We start from the raw sequence: 22,151 nt of genomic DNA, 5'->3' as shown, positions 1-22,151 counted from the left end.
GTGTCAATCTCCGGGAACTTTCCCGTCTCTCGCGCCGCAAGATCTTTCCGCTACTTCGGAATTACGAGCAGCAATTTACTTTCCGTCACGCGGATCTGTTCCTAATTAACGGATCGGGGGACCGAGAAACGCCGGAGTTTGTAAACCTCTGCTATCGATATTGCGCTCTCGACCTTTCGCTTCCACCCGGCGCTTTGATGTTCCGCGCGCGAATCATTTCCGCGCGCCTTCGTAAAATTACGCCTGTACTCGGTCACAAATATTTTAATACAGTCGTGAGCTGGTTAAGCGATAATGCTTTTAACAAGTTCACACGCTGGCCCAGAAACTTTTTTTTCTTAATTTATTTACTTGATGTCGCATCAGCGTTTATGCTGTCACTGATTGGATTACACACACATATGTACAGGGTGTATTTTTCATTTACATCATTTTTTCAATTCCAACACCAATATTTCAATTGAAAAAATCTAACTCCCCAATATGTGTGAACTTTAAAAAATATTTTTTGCTTTCTGAATCTAATGATTCATACGGGTGCTGCACTGCCAAAGAGAATAACGATTGAATGCAACAAAGACGAATACAATATTTTTTCTCTGTTTTTTTTAGATGTGTCTTTGCACTCTTACAATTAAAATGATGAACTTTTATAGTTAATTTTCTAGAGAAAAAATAAGGGTAATTATACAGGAAATGGTACACTCTGTACATTCTGAACAACGTTTCCTTATATTGTACATGTTACCGCCGCACAGTGCGACCGCCTATGGACAAAAGTCGAAAATGCAATTGTTCTGCAACAGTGAACTTTCAGCGCGGATATCTCTGAAACTATGCGAGATAGCGAAAAACTGAATGAAGTCAATCTGATGGCACATTTTGTCAGCTTTAATTTTGTATAGCATGGTCTTATCGCTAGGACACATAGTTTCCGAGATATAAGCGGAAAACCGAAAAAGGGAACCTTCTACGTGCCCCCTGCACCCCGCTCACTTCCTAGGAGTAGGGACTTTTAGTATGTTTACCTCCTAACTAGTCCAAACAAAGTCCCAAAGTTAAAAATTGTGTTCCGTCCATTTCCCTCTACACCCCCCTTATGAGCATTCATTGACTGGACTATCAGTTTATAAATTAATAGAAAATCGTCGAAGCGTAGGAAGCATTCCAGCGTTGGTTTCCGGGAGAATTTCGAAAGTCGACATTATGACCTCGTTCCGGAAGGAAGTTCCCCAGGCATATGGCTCACCTCGCCGTCTATCTGCCGCTCGATAAACGTATTCTCTTCAGCACACTTTTATCACGGAAGATACCCAATTCCCTGAAGATCGACCGTTTTGAATGGAACACACACGGGTTATTTCGAAACGGTTGGAATTCACTTTTGGGATGCAGTCGCTGGGAAACGCGGTAGATTGCTCGCCGCTTGAACCGCCTCCCGGGTACGATCGAAAACGCTTGCACTTTGTGCGTCGGATTTTCGGCGCGTTTCTGTTCACGTACATTCTGCTCGAGCGCGTTGCTGTTGCTGGTGCATTTATTCGGGACTCGCAGATTGTCTTTCAGACCGCCGACAGATCACATTATAATAATCCCGCGCGTTTAGACAGCGTCGGTCCAACGAAATGGCTGGGTAATTATATTTTGTCGTCGTTTCAGCAAGATAAAAATCTATTTCCTCTTTTAATGATTCTGGTAAATTTAAAATAAAGGGTCTTCCCGCTGTTTTCCGCGCTGTTTCTCATTTGTGAAGATTAGAGGTGCCACTCATCGATGCGTGGCAAAGTGGTGCCGATTGCGAATCTAGCTGGACAAAAATATAAAATCACATTTTCGCAGAAGAGCGCGAAACATGTCGGGTCTTCCTTCTCGATTTACTCGAAGAGGTGTTATAAAATGCTTCTAAAGCAGGTAGAAAATGAGCTTTTGTCAAATTGGTGTCAAACCATTGCACGCGCCAGTCGTGTTTCAAGCGTTCCGATAAAACTTTGCCTTCGATTTTTTACGTGCCTATTTTACTTTGTTGGACATGGATAATTCTAAGAAAGGTATGTACTTATATATTTCACAGAAAAACCAATGATATCTTCGTAAATAATTGAGTTCTGTATCATTATTTGTAAAGTATTATATTTTCTGTCTTAGCAAGTTGCTTTACCTCTAGGTAGAGTTACAAAAAAAGCTTTGCAATCCTTTGTCATACTTTCACTTTGAAATCGTAGATTAAATATGATAGAACCATCGTACAAAGTGACTTCGAATGCAAATGAATGGAGAGACACACACGGGTCGATTCGTGGTCGACTGAAATCGCGTCCGTCGCATGAACCGACCACACACGGGTCGATCGTCGATTTGGTCGACGCGATTCCAGTCGCATGCGATTCCCCCTCCACGTGATTTCCAATGAAAATAAATGAAGAGCCGCACACTGAAATCGCCGCGATTCTAATCGCGTGCGATCGGAAGCGAAGTTGGAAAATCGCGTGAATCGTACGATTCGCGCGGCTCATGGAGGTAAGTTTGTGCAGTTCATGTAATTTAAATGATTTGGCCATTATTTTTTGTAGTTTCAGTGCATTGCACTCTTCGATGTGGTCTATGTATTTAGGTTACATAGGTTATTATTTATTTATTATCTTTTTTTATGTTATTACGCATACTAATAACATTAAGGTAAGCTCTTTTTTTACATAGTTGAATATAATCATGTAGGTTTATGAAAAACAAAAACAAAAGGCAAAGTCTTCTCAGGTCGATTTAATCCGGAAGTATTACCACTTGGTATATTGAGCGAAGATTGAGGGAAATCTGTTGAACTTCCACCAACCTCATCTATGAGGAGCAAAGCTCTCCTTTTGTAACTCCTCAGTTGAGCATTGCTCATTTGAAAGGTTAATCTGTGTTTTAGTTGATTTCAACTTCCCATTAAAATCCAATAGTAAAACAACGACGTTTTTGTTATTTAAATTTCCATTACGAAGTAAACAACGGTTCCGCGAAGAATTGTTCAGAGTAGAAAATGATATAAAAATGGTTTAAATAATGTTGCAGCTACGTTGCTGTTCATCTTAGTCAGAAGCAATTTTTCGTCATGCTTTCGTGCCTGACTATCGTGTCCATCAAAGTAATGAACGACAGTGTTCAGATAAATTTTACTGCAGCTAATTAGCTCGGAAGAGACTTGGCAATTTGGTGATTACGCGGTAAATTGTAAATGCGATAGCATCGATGTCCCTTTTTCGAGGTGTCCCAGTCTGCCTTCAGTCCAAGAGGGTGGCGTCGCGATCAATGTTCGCTAACCTTTTCGCGACGGATGCCTTCTCCTCCGGTTGTGAATTAACCGGGACAGTGATGGATCGTGGCGGGAACAGTTTGTCGGTACCTGTACACCGCCTCTGTCTACGTACGTATATTATGCATACATGCATGTATACGAAGCCTCCGTGGACGTAGCCGACCAGTCACTCGATGTAAGCAAACTGAATACCTTCGGGGACGCGTTGACATCCAGAGACGACTGAGAAAATTGCCAGAACCCATGTGTACACGACCTTCTAGCTTTGCGGAAGATCGCTCGCCATCATCTTCGATCCTGCGTTCTTCTATCGAGCAATATTTACCGCTTGTCTGCGTCAAGTACGCTCCGAGTTAAAAGTTCGCAATCGAAAAATTGGAAGTGACGATAATCTATAATAATTACACGTTTTTTATGCCTGTAACGCGAGAATAACAGGATCAGAATGTTCAATTATTGCGACTGTCAGTGTACCTCTCGTCTCTTCTTCAGATCACAGGTTGCAGCATCAATATTCCCTTTCCTGGAGTAATTAGTACCTCGACAGCGGTATTAATTAAATTCCTCGTGCATGCGTAGCTCTCTAAGAAGCTTATTTGAATTCTGCCTCCAGTTAGGTCGACGCCATCTTGACATTATAATTATAATGCGTTACTTGCATTAGCCTTCTCGAGCATATTTTAGTAGAGCATCGTCGACGATAACTTTTCAGAGCATGTCCCTGTCCGTTGCTTAGCCACAGTTGCCACAGTTGCCATCATCGCGTCGAGACGAGCTTCTAATAGATGGGATCAACGCGAGAGACTGTTTTACTAACGAGCCACCAGTGCCCAGGGTATTTTCATAGGTCTCCCGAGCTATTTTCTTGGGGCAGTGCTTCTCCATGGATTCTACAGTTATATTCACTCCCCAGGGAGGGAACAGATGTTGCTCTATTGGATGAGATTCCATTTCTGACGTCTTAAAGTTAAACCACCCCTCGGATATAGCGAGACTGTCGGTGTTTCTGGCGATCCGACTCGGAACAGTTGGAACGGAATGCGTTCTCAAATCCTCGAGAACGATCGTCCGAGCGCTAATAAAATCCTTCGGCACTGTTGGAACGAGCAACACCCATTTTTCGAAATTGTCGAGAATTCTACGACGTGTAATCTACCGGCGTCCAAATTCCAATTTTTCTAGACCAATTTTATTTAAGTCACGTTTTAAGTCAGCATCTCTTATAGAAAGGATGTACGAATATGTAAAAAGCAGATCAATACTGTGCGCATAAGACCACACGACCGAAGTGAAAACTTCTATGGCGATTGTACACCTGTCTGTTCTTCGTTCGCTCGGCTAAACTTGGCTCCCCCGAGTTTACTCGAACACCGTTTCACCTCGGAGCGTGACGGATCAGACTCATTCACTGTCCGACAATTGTGTACGCGGTGCGCCTAGAGAAGTTTTCCCTTCAAAAATCTTTAATTGTACTGAAACAGCTATTCTTTGTAAGTATTTAGAATTCGATTTTGTATGTGTACGTCGGATCAATCGCGACGTCCCACAGTAGACTAGAAACCGATCTTTTTGGACAAAAATCTGCCGACAACTCAGTTTTTCATCGATTCAATTGGAGTTTTTTTTAAAATGTTCGTGAAGGACTATACTTTGATGACGTGCTGCGCGAAAATCGTTAAGGGGGTAGTACAGCCTCGATTTGTAAATAGAAAATAACTAGAATCTTACCATATTTTGGGTCGAAAATATGGGTCCGGTACTTAACGTTGTTTGAGAAGAACGCAGTGCATCTAACCTTCCTCTTTAGAATGAGCCCTCACCCAGCCCAAAATTTGCCCGAATAAGGTCAAACAACGTTAAGTACCGGACCCATATTTTCGACCCAAAATCTAGTAAGATTCTAGTTATTTTCTAGTTACAAATCGAGGCTGTAGTACCCCCTTAACTGTCACAATTAGTGTTCCTGATTTCTCAACATTTTAAAAAAAAATTCGAATTGAATCGATGAAAAACTGAGTTGTCGGCAGATTTTTGTCCAAAAAGATCGGTTTCTCGCCCACTGTGCGTCCGGAGGGTTGAAGAAGTTATTAACAAAATCTCGCTGGTTGGCATTATCAATCGAGTAGATTGGTGCCACGCCTGATCCGAGCTGGAAGAGGGTTCCTTGAAAAGGGTGTCGCCACCTCGAGTTTTAATATCGCCGTGGCGAATGGATTTGCAACCGGTGCGGCGTGTCGGTTCTATAGCCGATACAACTAATACCGTTTCATCGAGTCACATCGGTTATTCAGTGCGAGCCAAGTCTCGCGTCTGAATGAAATAGCGTCCTGTATAGGGGCGCGGGTTGCATCAAATTCGGCATTCAGCCGAGGGCTCGAAGGAAACCGCGGCTTTGGTCTGTCACGGTCTGCGTTAGCGTGAAAAATATCCTCGTCTAGACCAGTCGTGATGTGAACATTGCAGCAGGGTCGCGAACTTCACCGCGAAAGCAATTTCACAGGTGGAGACGTTCATTACGAGCCCGTCGGCTCGACCAGGCCCGGGACGGGCTGTAACCCTTGACGAGGCTTTTTTTAAATATTCAAGACATTTTTCTCGGAAAACTAGATTGCGTATCGACGTCATAAAACGCTATGGGAAATGGAAAATGTAGGGGAGTCACCTAGCGCCGAAAGCTTAAAGTTTCTCTTAAATAAATAAAAAATATAATACTTCATTTACTTTAGCTGTCATACTTGAAAAGAATACGCATTCTACGCTCCCGCAGACAAGAACAGACCCTCGTTCCCGGATTTACAAGGTGAAAATCGTTTCGCGAACGGTGACCGACTTCGCGAGACTCCGTTACATGCTGACGACGAAGGGACTTCCCTTGTTTTCGGCGAGATCGGAAATCGATATTCCACGCACACTCTGTCTACCGATGCGAACCTGGGGTGGCTGGTGATCGTGGGAAATGTTAATCTCGATAATGAGCTCGCTTGAGTTTTGCCGCGGAGGATCTTCGCCTCGAGTACCGCTTGCTTCGGGCGTCTAGCCGGCGAATGGATTCGTTTTACGAGGCATTTCAAGGCCCGAATGCCCCGATAACGTTTGCGACCGTCATGTAAAATACCGAGGAAGCGGCGAAAATTGTGTGCGTAGCACCGGGACAGGCTAGGCGTGCTGGAAAACGCGATCTTTATGTTTTTATCTTTATATCGATCTTATTTACACAGGTTCCGGCCGAGAACTTCGTATCGCCCAAAAATAGTCTTGCTCCTGGAAAGTCCAATTTTCCGCGGTCCGCAAAGTTCCGCTATTATTCGCGACTGTCCGAAGGTTAAACGGAAGCAGCGTTAACGCGAGGATCGCGTGTCACCGATCTCTTCCGGGCCCGGCGATGTTTCAATTACGTGGTCCGGGGTTTTTCCCGCGGGCACGCGAACACACCGCGATTAATTAAGACCGAAATAGTTTTCGACGCTCATTCCGGCGCCGTCGCCGGCACTGTCGGCGGTTGGGATGATTAATTCGCAGTACGCGATCCCGCCGAAAAAAATCGCCGGGAATCGATTCAATTAACGGGCGCGCGGGCCGATCTAACCGAGCGGCGCGGCGTCGCGACGAGATCGCGAGAAACTTCGCCAATTAATTTCTCGCGGTTGCCCGAGATTACGGGGGGTTGACGAAAATTTATCGTGCGGTCCCCTGGTCGAGAGTGGGAGGGGGGGAAGAGCACGTCGTCGGTCGTTCACCCCTCGATATCCGTCGGATTAATCTCGGACCTCCATTACGAGCCATCCTTTCGCCTAACTTCTCGCCGGAGAGAGGAGAAAAACTTGCGCCGGACTCTGTGCTCACCCCTTTCCCGACCCCGCGTGGCCGCCGATCGGTCACGGCCTCCAGTCCACCTTTCACCGGAAACACGGTAAAAACCGGTATCCACCGGCGCGGATGAAAAGGTTGCGCCGAGAAGTTCGCGTACCAGCGAATGTACACTCGAGAGCGAACGAAAGCCTGCCATTCCGGCTTGCCGATCAAATAAATCTTTTCTTCGCCGGCTCACCGACCCTCGACCACTCCGTTCCGGAACAGTTTTCGTGTTTCAAAAAAAAATGAAATCACTCGGAGACCTCGGCCCCTGCACCGAACAATGTCCGGTCGTGCCATTGACGGCGGCGCGGCGTTTTGACGAAACTTTCGATTTGCTTTCTTCAGGCAGCTTTCTTGTTCGACGCTTACAACGCAGTTTTCGGGAATTTCTTGGAAGAATGGTACTGACATTGTCGTTTCAAAGTTAACCTGCTTATCGAGTAACGGCCGAAGGATGAAAATGCGTTGTCTGACGCGTCTGACCATGACCAACCGATTCTACTTGCTGCGTACACTGTAGCACGTGGACCCGGCGCAACAGTGGGCTCGATTGAAAAAAAGTACGCGACATTTTTGAATAACTCTTAAACCACTGAAGATATTGCAACGAAATTTGAACTGAATATATAAAAAAATAATTCCTTCTCAATGATTTTTAACTTAATATATTTCACATTTGTTTAACCGTTTTTATTCATTTAAAACAGTTCTATAAATTATTTATTCTATAATGCATTTAATATATATTTTCGCTGTTTAATGGAAATAGATGAAATGTTTAAGTTTTACATTATTGAGAAAAATTTATTAAGACTGAAAATCTTTAAAAATTACAATTTTTACCACTTTTGACCGTTTATAATTCGTAAACCAATTAACCAATTTCAATGAAATTTTCAGAGCGTATATAATTTATACCAGTTGACAAGACACATTTCTTAAATCAAAATTAGAAAGTTGATTTTTTTCGCAAAATGTCGCGTGCTTCTTCAATCGAGCCCACTGTGCGGCGCATCTTCAAACTGATTTCTCTTGAAAACGGAACGTTAAACAAGAGAATGTTATTCGTTACTTTCGATTTGTTTTTGCATGTGGAATCAGCACCCGGCCGCTTGTACGATAATTTCGAAAATACCTTGCATGCTTTGAGACTTATTCAGAATTTATGCATGATAAAAAATATTCACAGTGTCTATTTATTTTAAAGTATGTGTACAACTTTGAAAATAAAATAATTTATTTGTGGCAGTAATATTTGAAAATAGTATTTTATTTGAATTATATTGAAAATATTTGTATTCTGTCATTATTTTTAATTTCAATTTTAAATATTATTGCTGAAAGTCAAGGTTCGAATTCAAAACATTTATGAGTGTAAATATAACAACAGGGTATTATAACAATGCAAAAAGTAAAATATTTTATTTCGCGTTTCTGATTGTTAAAATAGAATTATTTTATTTTTCTGGATCAAATTGTTGAAATACAAATATTTTATTTTGAGGTTCAGATTGTTAAAATAGAAATATTTTATTTTCGAAATTGTATATCTTATTTAAAATATTAAATAATATGAAATATTTGTTTCGCCAAATAATGCCTGCCTCTGGTATCAACCGACCATGGATTTTAAACTACGTCCAACCTAAACACCGGGCCAGATGAGGAGCAACTTTTTACCCTCCCCAACGATCTTATGCTCACTAAAATCGTTAAGGAAAGAAAAAGAATTTCGTTCGGCTGCGATTCCTTGAAGTCAGAACATCTTTATCGCGCGTCGAGGACCTCAGATTTAACGATGATAATGAAGAATAGAGGGGGCCCCTTTCCTCTCGATATTTGCTATCCCGTGTCGTCCGACGAGTCGCGTGTCGCAGACAAGGGGAATGGAAAAGTGAAGTTTCCTTCGAGTTCGATCTTTTTCCGCCCGGCGGGGGCGGTTTCATCGAATAGTAGAGATGGGGCGGCCGGGGGTAGCTCGTAATTCTCGTCCCGCCGTAAATCGCCCCGGGGAAATGGAGGACTTTCCCGTGAAAGTGTTTCAAATGGAGCATCGGCGCTTTCTTCGGGAATAGTTTTCCCCGCGAGAAAATTTGCAGCTGAACGTCGCGTCGGTCGCTCTATCGCGCTGCCTCGGAATTACGAGGCGGCCAGTAATTTCGGCACTGTCTGCTCGACAAATACATAACCTAGGTTGCCGCATATGAATTGTCCGATTTTAACAGTGACGCGACGGTAAAACAATACAATTTTTGTCTAGGTGAAAGTTGATGCGACATGATACTATAATTAACACATTACCGACCGGTGATTATTGCATAATTTTGAAAAATCTATGGTACATGGCTAAACACTTTTTAATGGAACCTTCAATAGCAACAGCAATTTTCATTGTGAACTAACAAGTCACCCTCAATAGCGTTATCTAATAGTTTCATTTAAGATTGCAGTATAAAAGAAAATGTCTATGCTTTCTTCTGGAGCAACAAAATTATTGAAAATCCCATTAATAAGCTTCCGGTAGGTAAAGTGTCAAAAAAGAAGTTTGTCGAAATTTTTGTAAAACATAGCAGCAAGTTACACCTTTCTTCAATAATTGTAATAAGCACATACTGAAGTAACAGTATTCGGAGCACGCTACGTGAAGTCACAATTATTGCTAGTTGTTATCGAGCTCACCTGCGCTGCGACCATCCCTTCTTTTAATCTTCTGAGGTCCGTGTGGCTCCAGGCGCTCCGGGACCAGGGATGAGTGTCCCTCAAGTCATCAAACCTGAACTCCCGCAGCTGGTTCTTCAGGAACTTGCGTATGTTCCACGGGAGGTCGTTGTGCCTGCGGCAGATCAACAGAACTCATTGTTTAAACCGTTCTGCTCGATCTTATCTCCTTTACACACTTTCTACATCAAACATTCTGTACTGAATTCTAAGAAAACTTTATGTTTCGAAATTACTTATTTACTACGGGAACTTCTACGAAAACTAGTTCATAGTAACAGTCAAGATATTCGATATAGATCAAAGCATTTGCTCGCTTCCATATGTTTCGGTTTATAAATATACAGGGTGTTCCAAAAATATTGTACTTCTTTGAAAGTGGTAATTTTCTGAGGTCATTTAAGTAACTTTTCCCGGCTTGGCGACGCACAGTGGGCCGGATTGGGGGTTAAGTGTGACATTTTCCTCGTAACTTTTAATTCGTAAAAGATATGAACGCGGAACTTTGACTGGACAATGTAGTAATGTCAAATGAAGGATTAGTTAAGAAAAAATACATCAATGTTATTACTATTATTATTATTATCAATATTATTATATTTCCTGTAATTTAATCATTAATTCTTGTGCTTCTGGATCTAATTCCTTAATTTTATTAGTACACGATTTATGACTGCGTCTAGATATCGCGCCGACCGCGCCGAGCGAAACTTCAGTAGGGAGCCGAACATAAAGAAGGACAGAATGAAATACGGATCGCGTGACCGAAGCGTGTCGCCGTCGCCAGCACAGTTCAAAGAATGTCCCATACGCTGTTCTTCGTTGCGTTCGAAACTATCATTGTCGATTAAACCACTAAATACATTTGAAATTATATCGTGTTTGGTGTCATTTTAATCAGAGAAATGTCAGAAATAAGCTGGTGAAAGTCCTATGAAGGAATAATGGAAATTAAGAAGTTTGAGTATTTGATTCACTCGAGTCAATGTCGTGGTGTTCACACCGATATACCCGAGCCGACATCAATCGTCGCCGCCCTGCGGAGCGACTCGGCGTTGACAGGTAGTGGAATGGGTAGGCACTGGACAACGATCGTGCCCACCATTTAGGACAACGAAGGAGCTTTTACTCTATTAAGTTTTTAAGGATGTTGCAAATTGCAGGGAGACAAATAACCACAGGTGGTCACCAAACAACGAGGTTGTGTTAATCTTTATAAACGTCTCCTAGTCACAAACTAATCATAAACTCAGGTACGACGGCAGACCCTCTGTACCGCTATTCCCTTCGCGAAGGCATACGAAAGGCATACGGAAGGCAAAGAATACGATTTTTGATAGACTACAATCTTGTCATAAAAAAGTATGAAGACAAATTCTTTACGAGGTGAAAGAGGGTTCGCTACGCGACAGACGCTCTACTCGCTATTCGAACGTCAATAGCTTCAAACAGTAATAATTTGAGAACTGGATTGAGATGGACACTAATTCTTTTACGATTATGTAGAGGAAGGTGTACTAAAAATAGTCTAATTTGTCAGAAATTGGGATATCCTGGGACCTTTCAGATCTTACCTTTCGGACCTTACCGACTATAAAGAATTAAAAAAATTTTCTCCATTTAGTTCAGCATTGACTTTTAATATATTATGCAGACTAATTAATAATGTAAGATACGATTTCTTATCGCAAAAATCTGCTCTTCAATTTAAAGAAAAAAGCGAGAGAAAAATATTAAATAGCAACGTCAGGGCATCGCATCAAAGAGAAGCACTTTTTCTCGTGAAAAATACTCCACTTAAAACTTCCAACTTTCAATGTTTATTACAACTATAATATTTATTAAATTGTACTATTTTCTTCATTTCCCAGGTCTATGGACATTTAGGAAGCAATGTTCATATACAGTAAAAGCTCCTTCGTTGTCCTGAATCGTGGGCACGATCGTTTTCTTTTCAAACTTCTTAATTTTCATTATTCCTTTATGGGACTTTCACTAGCTTATTCCTGGCATTTCTCTGATTAAAATGACACCAAACACGATATAATTTCGATAAAGTTTCGAACGCAACGAAGAACAGCGTACGGCGAACAGCCGTACTAATGGCGAGCGCCACTGGCGGCAACTCATGTCGGGCGCAGATATTTTGCTTTTTGATTCGAAAATACGTCGACGTTGCAAACTTTAAGGGGTGGTTTCTCAAGATAATAGTCTGCTCTATCGCGTGATACAGTTCGATTTTCCGCTGGACCCTTATTTTTTAAGATAAACTGAAAAATATCCTCAAACATTGGTGCAAAAGTGGTGTCTCTCTGTCTTTAATGATTGTTTGAACATGTTTAAACAATCATAATGTATTAATATTGGATATCACTGTATTCGGGAAAGTCTACAGAATCTTTTCCTGTAAAGAGCATTTCAATATCTTTTACAATAACATCACAATATTTGTTTAAATTTGAAAAATACGTATTTTTCAAAGCCATGTTTCTCAAAAACTGCGCGTGTAGGAGAAAAATTAAGGGCAGATTCGGAATCAGCACAAAAAACTCTATAAGATCCACCCAACAGTATATTGGGAATATAAGAAAAGTCGAAATTTGTTGGACAGTGTAATTATATTCGCTGATCGGTGATTACTTCAGCGTACCTGTGCATCTGAGCGTGCGTCTCCTTTCGAAAACAATTATCCGCAGGCGAAATTATTCACGCGAAACGCTGCCGCTGCCTTCCACGTCTCGCCGAGGACCCTGTACTCCCATTTATGCCGCGAAATAATTTCATTCGGAAGTGTAACTCAGCCCGGGATGTGCACTAATGTGCGACAAGGTCGGCCAACAAGTAAGACGAAGCTGGAGCTAGAGCCAAGAAAGTTTGCGCGACTCGGCATTAGCCGACGTCTGACTTGCCCGTAGTTCCACGGCGCGGCGCGGCGTCGCGACGCCTCCCGCCTCCCCCCTCCGTCGCGTTTCATTCTCCTTCTCGCCGTGCGCCCCTTATTTCCGTGTTAATTCGGTCGCTCGTTTCCCAAGCATAACGTCGCTATCTGATCTCCGGTTGGAATCGATGTGAACGGTCGCTGCAGCTCGGATAAAACCCGGCCTTAAACAGCCCTCGCTCAGCTACATCGAGACTGGCTTAACTGCGTCACGTGTTCATTAGGCTGGGACGTTTTAACACTTTGCTCTTCGAGCAAGCTCCCTTTCTCCTTGTTTCATAGACGGATGGAAGTAGATTCGTTGGAATTTGAAGTTTCGCACGCAATCGTTTCTCAAACTGAAGCTCGTTGTAAAAATATTTCAAATAAAACTTACTCTATTTCAGGGGAGACATCTTATCGTGGTCACAAATCTTTTCTAGGTCGACGTGCTTCCGAGATTTTAAAGTGACCTTTGTATTTTTTTTATACGGAACTGCATTTTTATTTAGATAAGACTGTAACCTCTCCCTAGACGAATTCACTGATCTGTAACACCTTCATCTTCCAAGGTCATTTCAAGGTCATGACAAACGTAAGATGTATCCCTCGAAACAGAGTATGTTTTTACGAGAGTGAGTTTTATTTAAAATGTTTTTTACAACGAGCTATAGTTTCAGACCACAGTTACAGTCGCTATAATCGTAAATTAAATATATTAGAACTGTTGGAATCCAACGATAATATTATACAAAGACATTCTATGGTGCGACTTCGACCGTAGGAGCAGAGATTTCGTTGTCTGGCCCAAGTGGTTTATGACACCCCCACTTAAGAAAAGGGACCGAAGGTTTTTCCAGGGACGAACCAGTCAGTCGTCGCTCTAATACAGTACAGAACACATCACAGCATATTTTACACTACAGCATTAGCTTTACCTTATTTCTCTCAATACAGATTATATCTTTTTCCATTCACATTACGATCACTGTATAATCCACTGTGTAACTTTATTTGTGCATTGAATAAATAAAGTCATCTTATTTAATAAAATAAAGTTATCCAACAAGAACCCGTCATTTTGACGGGACCCGCAAGCGTTTCGTTTATGGAATATTTGCTGAAGCATCGAGAGAATCTACAATGCGTGATGAATGAAAAAACGATATTTATTTTATGGCTTGTGCTGCGTTTGGTTTTGTTTCGGTAAACTTTGTAATCTCTGTGCGTCCTCTGTGCGTCGCTGTGTTCAATGTGTCTGCTTCAGTTTGTTCGTAGTGTTATTTCAATGGCTTTTTTTTCCATTAGGTTGATCATTTTTCTAGTTTTTGGAGTTCGTACCGAGATGATCGAGAAAATTGTCTATTTGTGAAGATAATGATTGGAAAATGAATGTCTAATTCAGAATTTTTGCTTTGTTTTGTTCTATCTCTATCTGAATAAACTTTCTAATCTCTGTACATCAGTATGATGAATTCGTCTTTGTTATACCGTGTTTAAAGTATATGCTTCGTTCCGTTGATGGTATACGCCTTTCAGCGTTTTTCACCCTCAAATTTGCCTTATGAAAACGAAGCAGAGCATTTACAGCTCCTCAAAATAATGTTTTTAGACAAAAGGGTATTATTCTGTGGATGTACATACAAAAAATGCTTCTGGGACGAATTGTCAATGCTCGGCCAGCAACATCCTTTCGCATTTCTGACATTGTGGATGTTACGATCGAAATTTTACTTTGCCAAAGCATATTAGAGAGTACATGGTTAATATAAGATTTCTAAACGTCTATAAAGAGATCCGTTATGCCCACAATGAACATAGGACTCACTAAAAGTCCTCATTAAATTTTAACACTTTGCAGTCGGAGCTATTTTAACTTGAAAATTAAACATTTCTTCCGACCTACATAGAATAATTCCATTGTATTATATATGATTCTTTTCATTTTATGGATATGAAATTGACATAATACTTCATAGAATACTTAAATGTGTAGTAATTGATTAGATACCAACATATTTAATAATGTAAACAACATTGTGAATAATGGTACAGTAATTTTTCGTGGCGAGTCATTCCTCGACTGCTAAGGGTTAACACTAAACCTCGGTAGGTTTAGTGTTAAGGCTCGGTAGCCTTAAAAGTAACTGGTAGAGTTCTCTCATAAAAATAACAAGATTGATTTTATTTAGGCTTTGTGCAGCTCCTATTAGTAATATGTGCTCCACGAAAGATGGCTACGCCAAGTATTTGACTTCCAGGCCGCGGACATCTAGGCAAATGTCTAAATGTTACATTTTATCTTCACCGAATCTTACATTGTGTTACACAGTGTCGCCTTTGCACATTACTGGAAAGCACCTTTATGTACTTGCAGCTCATTTCGATTTCACATATTTTTTATATTGTTTTTGTTTATTATCTTCTATCTTTTTTCCTTTTTCCGCTTTCATGTACTTGGCGTAATTTTTTTACTTTTTTGAAGTTTTGATTGGGTATATATAACACCTTTCTTTAAAACAAAATAATGCAACAGGACTTCCTGCAAATGCTGCTTACTTACAACAAAAGTCGACATTTTTCACGCGAAAAATTGGCTGTTGTTCACGCTAGAAACAATTGTCACTAACTGCGTTTTGAAGCTTAGACATAGACCTTTCAAAAACATGTACTACGTTCCATCAAATACGCGATCGGTACTTAAGTACAACGACATCCCCAAAAGGGCGGAAACGTATTCCCATACCCAATATAAAATCGCCCGGCGGGCCGCGTATTAGCCAGGCCTACATTAGTCTACTTCCATTTATAAGGTGAGGTGGGAGACAATCCGCCCGGTCACATGACGCGTTCTGTCCCTGTCGCGCATGTGTCAGAATGTTACGTGACTAACTGGCAGGGAGAGGGTAACATTGTCCTCTCAATTCGAGTGAATTCCCCTGTTTTGCCCCAACCTCGCTCAGGCCTGACGTAAACCAATAGGGCAAGTGCACGATTAAAGAGAAACAAAGATCTTCCGGCTCCAGGCAGGCAGAAAGTATGACAGCCGTTTGTCGTAGGTACGGAGAACCGTTGAAACGACGGTAATTACAGGTCTCCAGGCGTCGGTGTGCAATCGCTGCCATTCGAAAGCCGCGTTACACAGCGACGTGTCACCGGGCAGGATAATTCTAAGCACGTGTCGCGTTCCGAGCGTGCTTTATTCCGGCTGTGACGCACGAATTAACCCGTCGCTGGGCGGGTTAGGACGCGAGACGGTGGGTCGCGCGAGTACGCGGGCCCTGACAATTTGAATAATCGCGCGTTCGTCGACGGATGACGGTTGCGGATAACGCGGCCGGGACGTCCCGTCTAGACGCGACGCAACGCGTAACGTCACCGAACGACTAATTGAGCGGCGTACATGCGACGACGACGAAAGCCGACCTGATAGCGTCGCGATTACACCGACTCACAGTGGAGTATTTGCCTAGAAAAAGTTGGTCATCTTGGGAATGGGTTTCTAAGTAACTGGAAACCCTGGAGAATTCGTTTAAAACTGTTTTATTTAACTTCGCGGGAGGACGTCTTTACAGTTCGGCTAGCGAACTCGAAGTGAAGAAAAAGAATGTGGCAGGTGCGAAAGAGAAAATGAAATGGAATTGACACTTGAAATAAGGAAAACCCCAAGTGTGAAGGCAATCAAAAAAGGATCGTGAGAATGAGGGAGAGAGACTGATTTGGTTTCACACTGCACTTTATTTAAACTGTTCATATTATCATATAATCGCTGACGTATCAAAGACGGAAATCTTGAGCGTGCGATATTCTGCCTTGAAGCCTGATGGAGATCTTGTGCGTCATCTTGATGAGGGCCGCCGCGGACGCAGATCTTCACCGCGTTCGTCGGAAATCTTGACGCGGGCAGACGCAACGAAACGCGACGCGAAAGGAGAAGAATCGATGGCGACTCGGAAGAAACGTCGAATGATGTTGACCGAATAAAGCGCAATGATTGTCGCGAACAAAGAAAATGCTAGAAAAATAGAATTTGTTAATTGAATTGTCGTAATCGAAGAACTGAGAACGGAAGAGAGTCGCTCTGCCAAGGGAGGACCTTTAAATATTCGTGTAACGGCAGGCGGGGTGGTACGCGATTGGATCCGGATCGATCGCATGTGCTGTGCGATCGTGATGTGCGCTGACAAACACGACTCTAAACAGGCTTGAAAAAAGATCGGAGCGAACGGAGCTCGACGGTTGGCGTAACGACCAGCAAATTCACAATTCGAAATCCGAACACTCATGGACAACGAAATTCATTTTTGCTCTTTGGCAGTTGCAATATTATTGCTAATAATCCAACAGGTCAAAACACGATTTTTCAAATCTTGCCTAAGATGAAAATGCAAGTTAAAATAATGCTAAAATATAATAGTTCTGGTCAACTTTTCGGGGCCAATACGAAAATTGTGACTATGATTCGTTGTTCGTCGTCCGAAAGTTCCCAGAGTTCATTAAAAGTCATTTCATAAATTTCACACGATTATCCTTTTACAAATTTGCTGGTTCAGTGGAAAACACAATAATAAAGTTCAGTTGAAAAACAAAGTATGAACCTACTGGAATGACAAACAATAAAATGAACTGGAATTGTTTCACTTTTCTGACCGGCTCGGTAGAGTTGTGAATGTAACACGAGTGAAATAAAATATTCCATGTCAGTGGTTTCATCCTTTTCCGAAGGAGACGAAAAATTTATCAAATCCGCTTTACGCTCTATTTTATTGCGTTTGAGACACTCTTGTGCAGCACGAATGCGTGAAATTCGCGGTCCAGCGGTAACGATGCGCGCTGCTCGTCTCTCGTAACCGGTGACACACACAGAGCCCCAGTTATTCCGTAGTTATTCTACGTGAAAAAATAACCGGGAATAGTAGAACGAAATTTTATTATGTGCGCGCTCTAGCCTGTGCATGCGCGAACGAAATAAATGGAGATAGTCGGTAATGAACGGGGCAGGTCGCGGTGATGTTCAATTCAATCGCGCGTGCGTTCGACCAGAATGGGACCATAATTTTTGAGAAAAGGAAGCGAGCTGCGAATGAATTTCGTTCTATGTTTTCGATTTATTTTGCTGCGTAGAATGGCCACCGGTTTACTTGCCGCTGACACTGTTTGAAGCATATAGTTTTCGATGCGTGAAGATTAACCACGTTTTCTGATTAGCGAATCCAGCGTCGCGTGTTGGATTATACTGTGACAGTTGCGGATATGTTCCCTGTTTCTGTCAAGGAAAATTTACAAGTCAAAGCGGATAACTTTTTCTATAAATTATTGTAGTAAATAGATTTATTTTTTGCCTTTCGTCCTCAAAATAGGTTTTCATGTGTTTGTGTGTAGGTGTGTCTGGGTTAGCTTATTGTGGTTTCAATTAGTCTTCCTCCTTCCTCTTGGTTTTCTTCCCTTCTCCTTTTTTCAAGTACCGTACGCATCCACCCGGTTCCTACTTCTTCTCCCTTTAGTGTCTCTCTTATCGTTACGTTTTCCCTTGTCAGCTGTTTGTATTCTCTAATCACACATGTGGTCCAGCGTTTCTCTTTCCCCTTTACAAAACGTTTATTATGCGTTGGCACGAGGTACGCAGATTTCCCAAAATTCCTTTCATCTCTTCGGCAAATTGGGCGCCAAGGATTCAGCCGCCGGTATAAATTATCTAGAACATAACTCTGGAATTGCGGCACAATTGCACGGGCCAACAAACCGACATTACAACGATAGCTCTACGGAGCATCCGAATAACATTTCAATCACCCAGTTAATCCGCAGCATACATAATTACGGATTACAACATTACACGCTCCGTAAAACATTCTCCATGCGTCCGTCGGTTTATTTATAAATCGGCCGACAATGTGCACCGGTTGCATTCCGGGTGCATGGGTTTCCGAGGCAACGTACTCTTTGACTCCGGTTCTGCCACATGTAATTATCAAATTCGTTACGAAAATATGTCAGCAATTCCGGACGAGTCGGTGAGCGGCGTGGATAGAATGCCGCGACACAAAGGACTTTTGATGCATGACAGAACGAGTGAATAGAACTATGTGGGGGTGGATTCGAGGCGCGTGTGTGTACGTGCGTATTGTTACCCCAACAAATCTGACCTGAATTGGAGATGGATCTCGCCGAACGTTCGCCGCGAACTCAATGCACTTTCAACGTGCCGCGGCTGGGGAATTTAACTTCGAACGGAATTAGTGTTAGTTGTTGAAGAATAGGGTTGGAAATAGCGTTCAACGTTCTAGATTTGATTCTTCTTATCCGGGAACGGGCAACTTCTTCACGCTGTCGCTTCACGACTCCCGATCTAGCGAAGCGACCGATCTCGCAGTTTATTATGATTTTAGCACTATTTGCAAGTTTAAGGGTAGAACAATCTAGGTAGTTGCATTGGTTTTGACATCGGTTACAATTTGTTTACAATTGATATTTTATGGAATAAACATTTTTTAACCCTCATTTCGCGAACTGAATCTGTCCCTCGGTGTCAAATTGACACAGTAGTAATATATTGACGAAATAACAAGATAAAAAGTTGCTTTCCGATGTTTTTGTATTCAAATGGATGCGTTAACATCTGCATCTTAGTTTCTGCACAATTTTCGCATAAAATAAAGCGATGTGTGGAACATACTGCTTGTTTACACAAATCACATCGGGCACTATGTATAAATTAAAGAAATATAAATGTAATTATTTTTTTAAGAATTAGAAGTTCTCAGTTGAATATTTCTTGTATTAGTATTTGGTTTTTTCTTACACATGTGACATCGGACTCGTTTTTTTTGTTGGAGGAGAATGCATTATACGATTACTACAAAACGGTACAATCACTGGTGGTATACCCTGTATTTGTGCAACAAGTGCAGTCGCATTAGATGCTCGCGGTAGATGTGTGCGTAACGTAATACATATAGGAATGCACCAAAGAATGTCCAATTTCAATCAAAGATTGATTTATTTTTATTCCACGTTGCATTGAGTGAAGTAAATATTCTAAAAGCATTGCATGCTGATATATCTGACATATTAGCAAAAATGGCCATTGGCCATCTATTTGTTTTGCGCTTACATCTGTATGTGCCCACCATCTCCATATCATCGAGGATATCGACGCGACGCCTCCTTTTGTAACGTAATAATATTCTATTATTTCAGGTTTTTTATCTACTTCACTACTTATTTGCTTTGACGTATGGTATGTACTAAGTAGAATAACAAATCGTCTTCTTTTTGTCACACAAGACGCCATTGTACCTTTTAGTATGTGATCACAAACAAATTCCGAATGATGAAGTGGCTTCTTCTTCATATCGAGTAAAATTTCTGGAATTTCTTTTCTATTTTTTCGTATGGTCCCTACAAGCGTCATCTTTTGTTTTTGTAATATAGTTGCTAATTCGTGTGAAGTAAAAAAATTGTCAGGCGTAACATTGCTTCCACCCAAACCTTCAACTAATTGTAGCACTACGCGTTGACTCTGCTTTTACTTCTATGTGGCAGTTTTGATCGCGTCCCGTGTAAATTTCCATACTATATGAGTAATACGTTTTCTTCTTATCTAGAAAAAATCAATTTTCCTTCAATATTCGGATGCCGTATTTTGTCGTTGAAATAATAGTCATTGAAAAACTCCGCGACAGTACGTAAGAGTACATGTGTCATATTGACACACAGGGACTCTTTCGTAACAAATTCGACTTGCAGTTTTGACACATTATTTTCCAATCACAATGCTAAGCATATGTGTTTCGCATTAAAAAAATAAAAGTCACAAAGTTTCGGGCAAATTTACCGACAAATAACAGAACAGTACACCTTAATTCGCGAAAACTGTGTCAAATCGACACGAGGGACGAATGAGGGTTAAAAAATTTGTTGTATTGTAATTTGAAATCCACTAAATGTCGATTTACTTTCGTTTAAAACATTTTTTGTCTCATTATCGGAACTGCCTGAAAAATCATGTTGAAGCAATAATTCTTCCAATTAAATTATTCTAATTATAATTTTTATTTAATTTCATTAATGTCGAGATTTTCGGCATTGCTAAATAATGTGAAAGTAATGTAGACGCATTAAATACCGATACAAGACAAGTTATTTTTAACCAAATGAACTGCTAGATCGGCCACCCGGACTACGGTGTGGTCCCCCCACTACCCACGGGAGTTTGGGGGGAGATCCCAGGAGTAGGGAGAGGAGTCGAATATGGCTCGCAAGCCACAAGTTGCCCAGACCCGTTCCAATCGGGTGTATAAGCTTGTTTACCAATACTTTCAGAGAAATATGTTGCCAATGGTGAATTCGGGTTCTGACCACAAATAGAAGAATCCATCACGTTCGAACAACATGGTACAGTTCAAATCGTTGAAGAGTTGATGAATAGGATCGAAAGCAGCGTTGAACGTTTAATTTGGTCCCCACAATCTCTTCCAACAAATGTGATCTGAATCGAAGATGCATCTCGCCGTCGCGTCGCGTCGACCGTTCAACGCGAACCGCGCGCTGCACCGCGGGCTGAATGCACTTTGAACGTGCCGCGGCTGGGGAATTTAACTTCGAACGGAATTAGGTAACCAAACGAGCACGGCGCGGTCTCTTCCGGCCGTCTCCGGCTGGGAGCCGCTGCTTTCCGACCGATAATTCCGAAAGTTCCCAGGGATCAAAACTCGCTGGCTAAATATCCTCCGCGATTAAGCCCCGGCTGAGGCTTTCCCCCAGATTAGCATTCAGCTTCTTCCCCGTCTCGCATTGTTTCCCTCTTCATCCACCCGATCCCAATGAAATCAGATTAACAGGATAGCGAGAGCTCCCGGACTCGCGCGCGGACGACTTTGTTTGCGCCTGCAACGGAGATGTACGGGAACGAAGAAGCTCGCAGCTCTGACGTAGGGTTCTCCAGCAACTTTGCCAACACCGTCGAGTGGCATTCGCGTGTGAAGAGAAAAATACTTGAGAGGAGCAAGCTTTTCTTGGCTGAGTTTGCCTGGCGAAGAAAATGATCGCGCTGAAAGGCGATGAGATAAGGGGTCGGGGATCCTGTGACGTCCATTGTGCTCGAGAGAGCACCGGCCGCGGGTAGAGCTGGATTTTTGGAAGCTTCGTTGATCCTGTCGGGTCCTGTCGTAGTTTATGTTGGCGGTCATGTACATTAGTCGTCGAGGCCTCGAAAGATGATCTGCTAACGAAACAATGGACTTCAAACCAGCACACAAACACGACCAAACCGAGTTGGCAGTAAACCGAATACAACAAAAATCGACAGAACTCGGAAAATTACGACGGAGAGAACACGAAATATCAGGAACGCGTTTATCG

The 22,151-nt window shown here is 42.0% G+C and overlaps 1 protein-coding gene across 2 annotated transcripts in view; it reads right to left on the bottom strand.

Moving 5' to 3' along the window:
- The window catches only part of LOC143213635 (dipeptidase 1), a 146,505-nt gene that overhangs the window by 88,238 nt on the left and 36,116 nt on the right, over nucleotides 1-22,151 (bottom strand). For both annotated transcript variants that reach the window (XM_076433695.1, XM_076433691.1), the window contains one exon: nucleotides 9,833-9,986. In XM_076433695.1, coding sequence (XP_076289810.1) covers nucleotides 9,833-9,986 — 154 coding nt within the window. The remainder of the gene's footprint in view (nucleotides 1-9,832; nucleotides 9,987-22,151) is intronic.

This window comes from Lasioglossum baleicum, chromosome 1, assembly GCF_051020765.1.
Source record: "Lasioglossum baleicum chromosome 1, iyLasBale1, whole genome shotgun sequence".
Classification (NCBI taxonomy): domain Eukaryota; kingdom Metazoa; phylum Arthropoda; class Insecta; order Hymenoptera; family Halictidae; genus Lasioglossum; species Lasioglossum baleicum.
The sequence above is the reverse complement of the archived record's forward strand: the minus strand, read 5'-3'. Positions and strand labels throughout refer to the sequence as shown.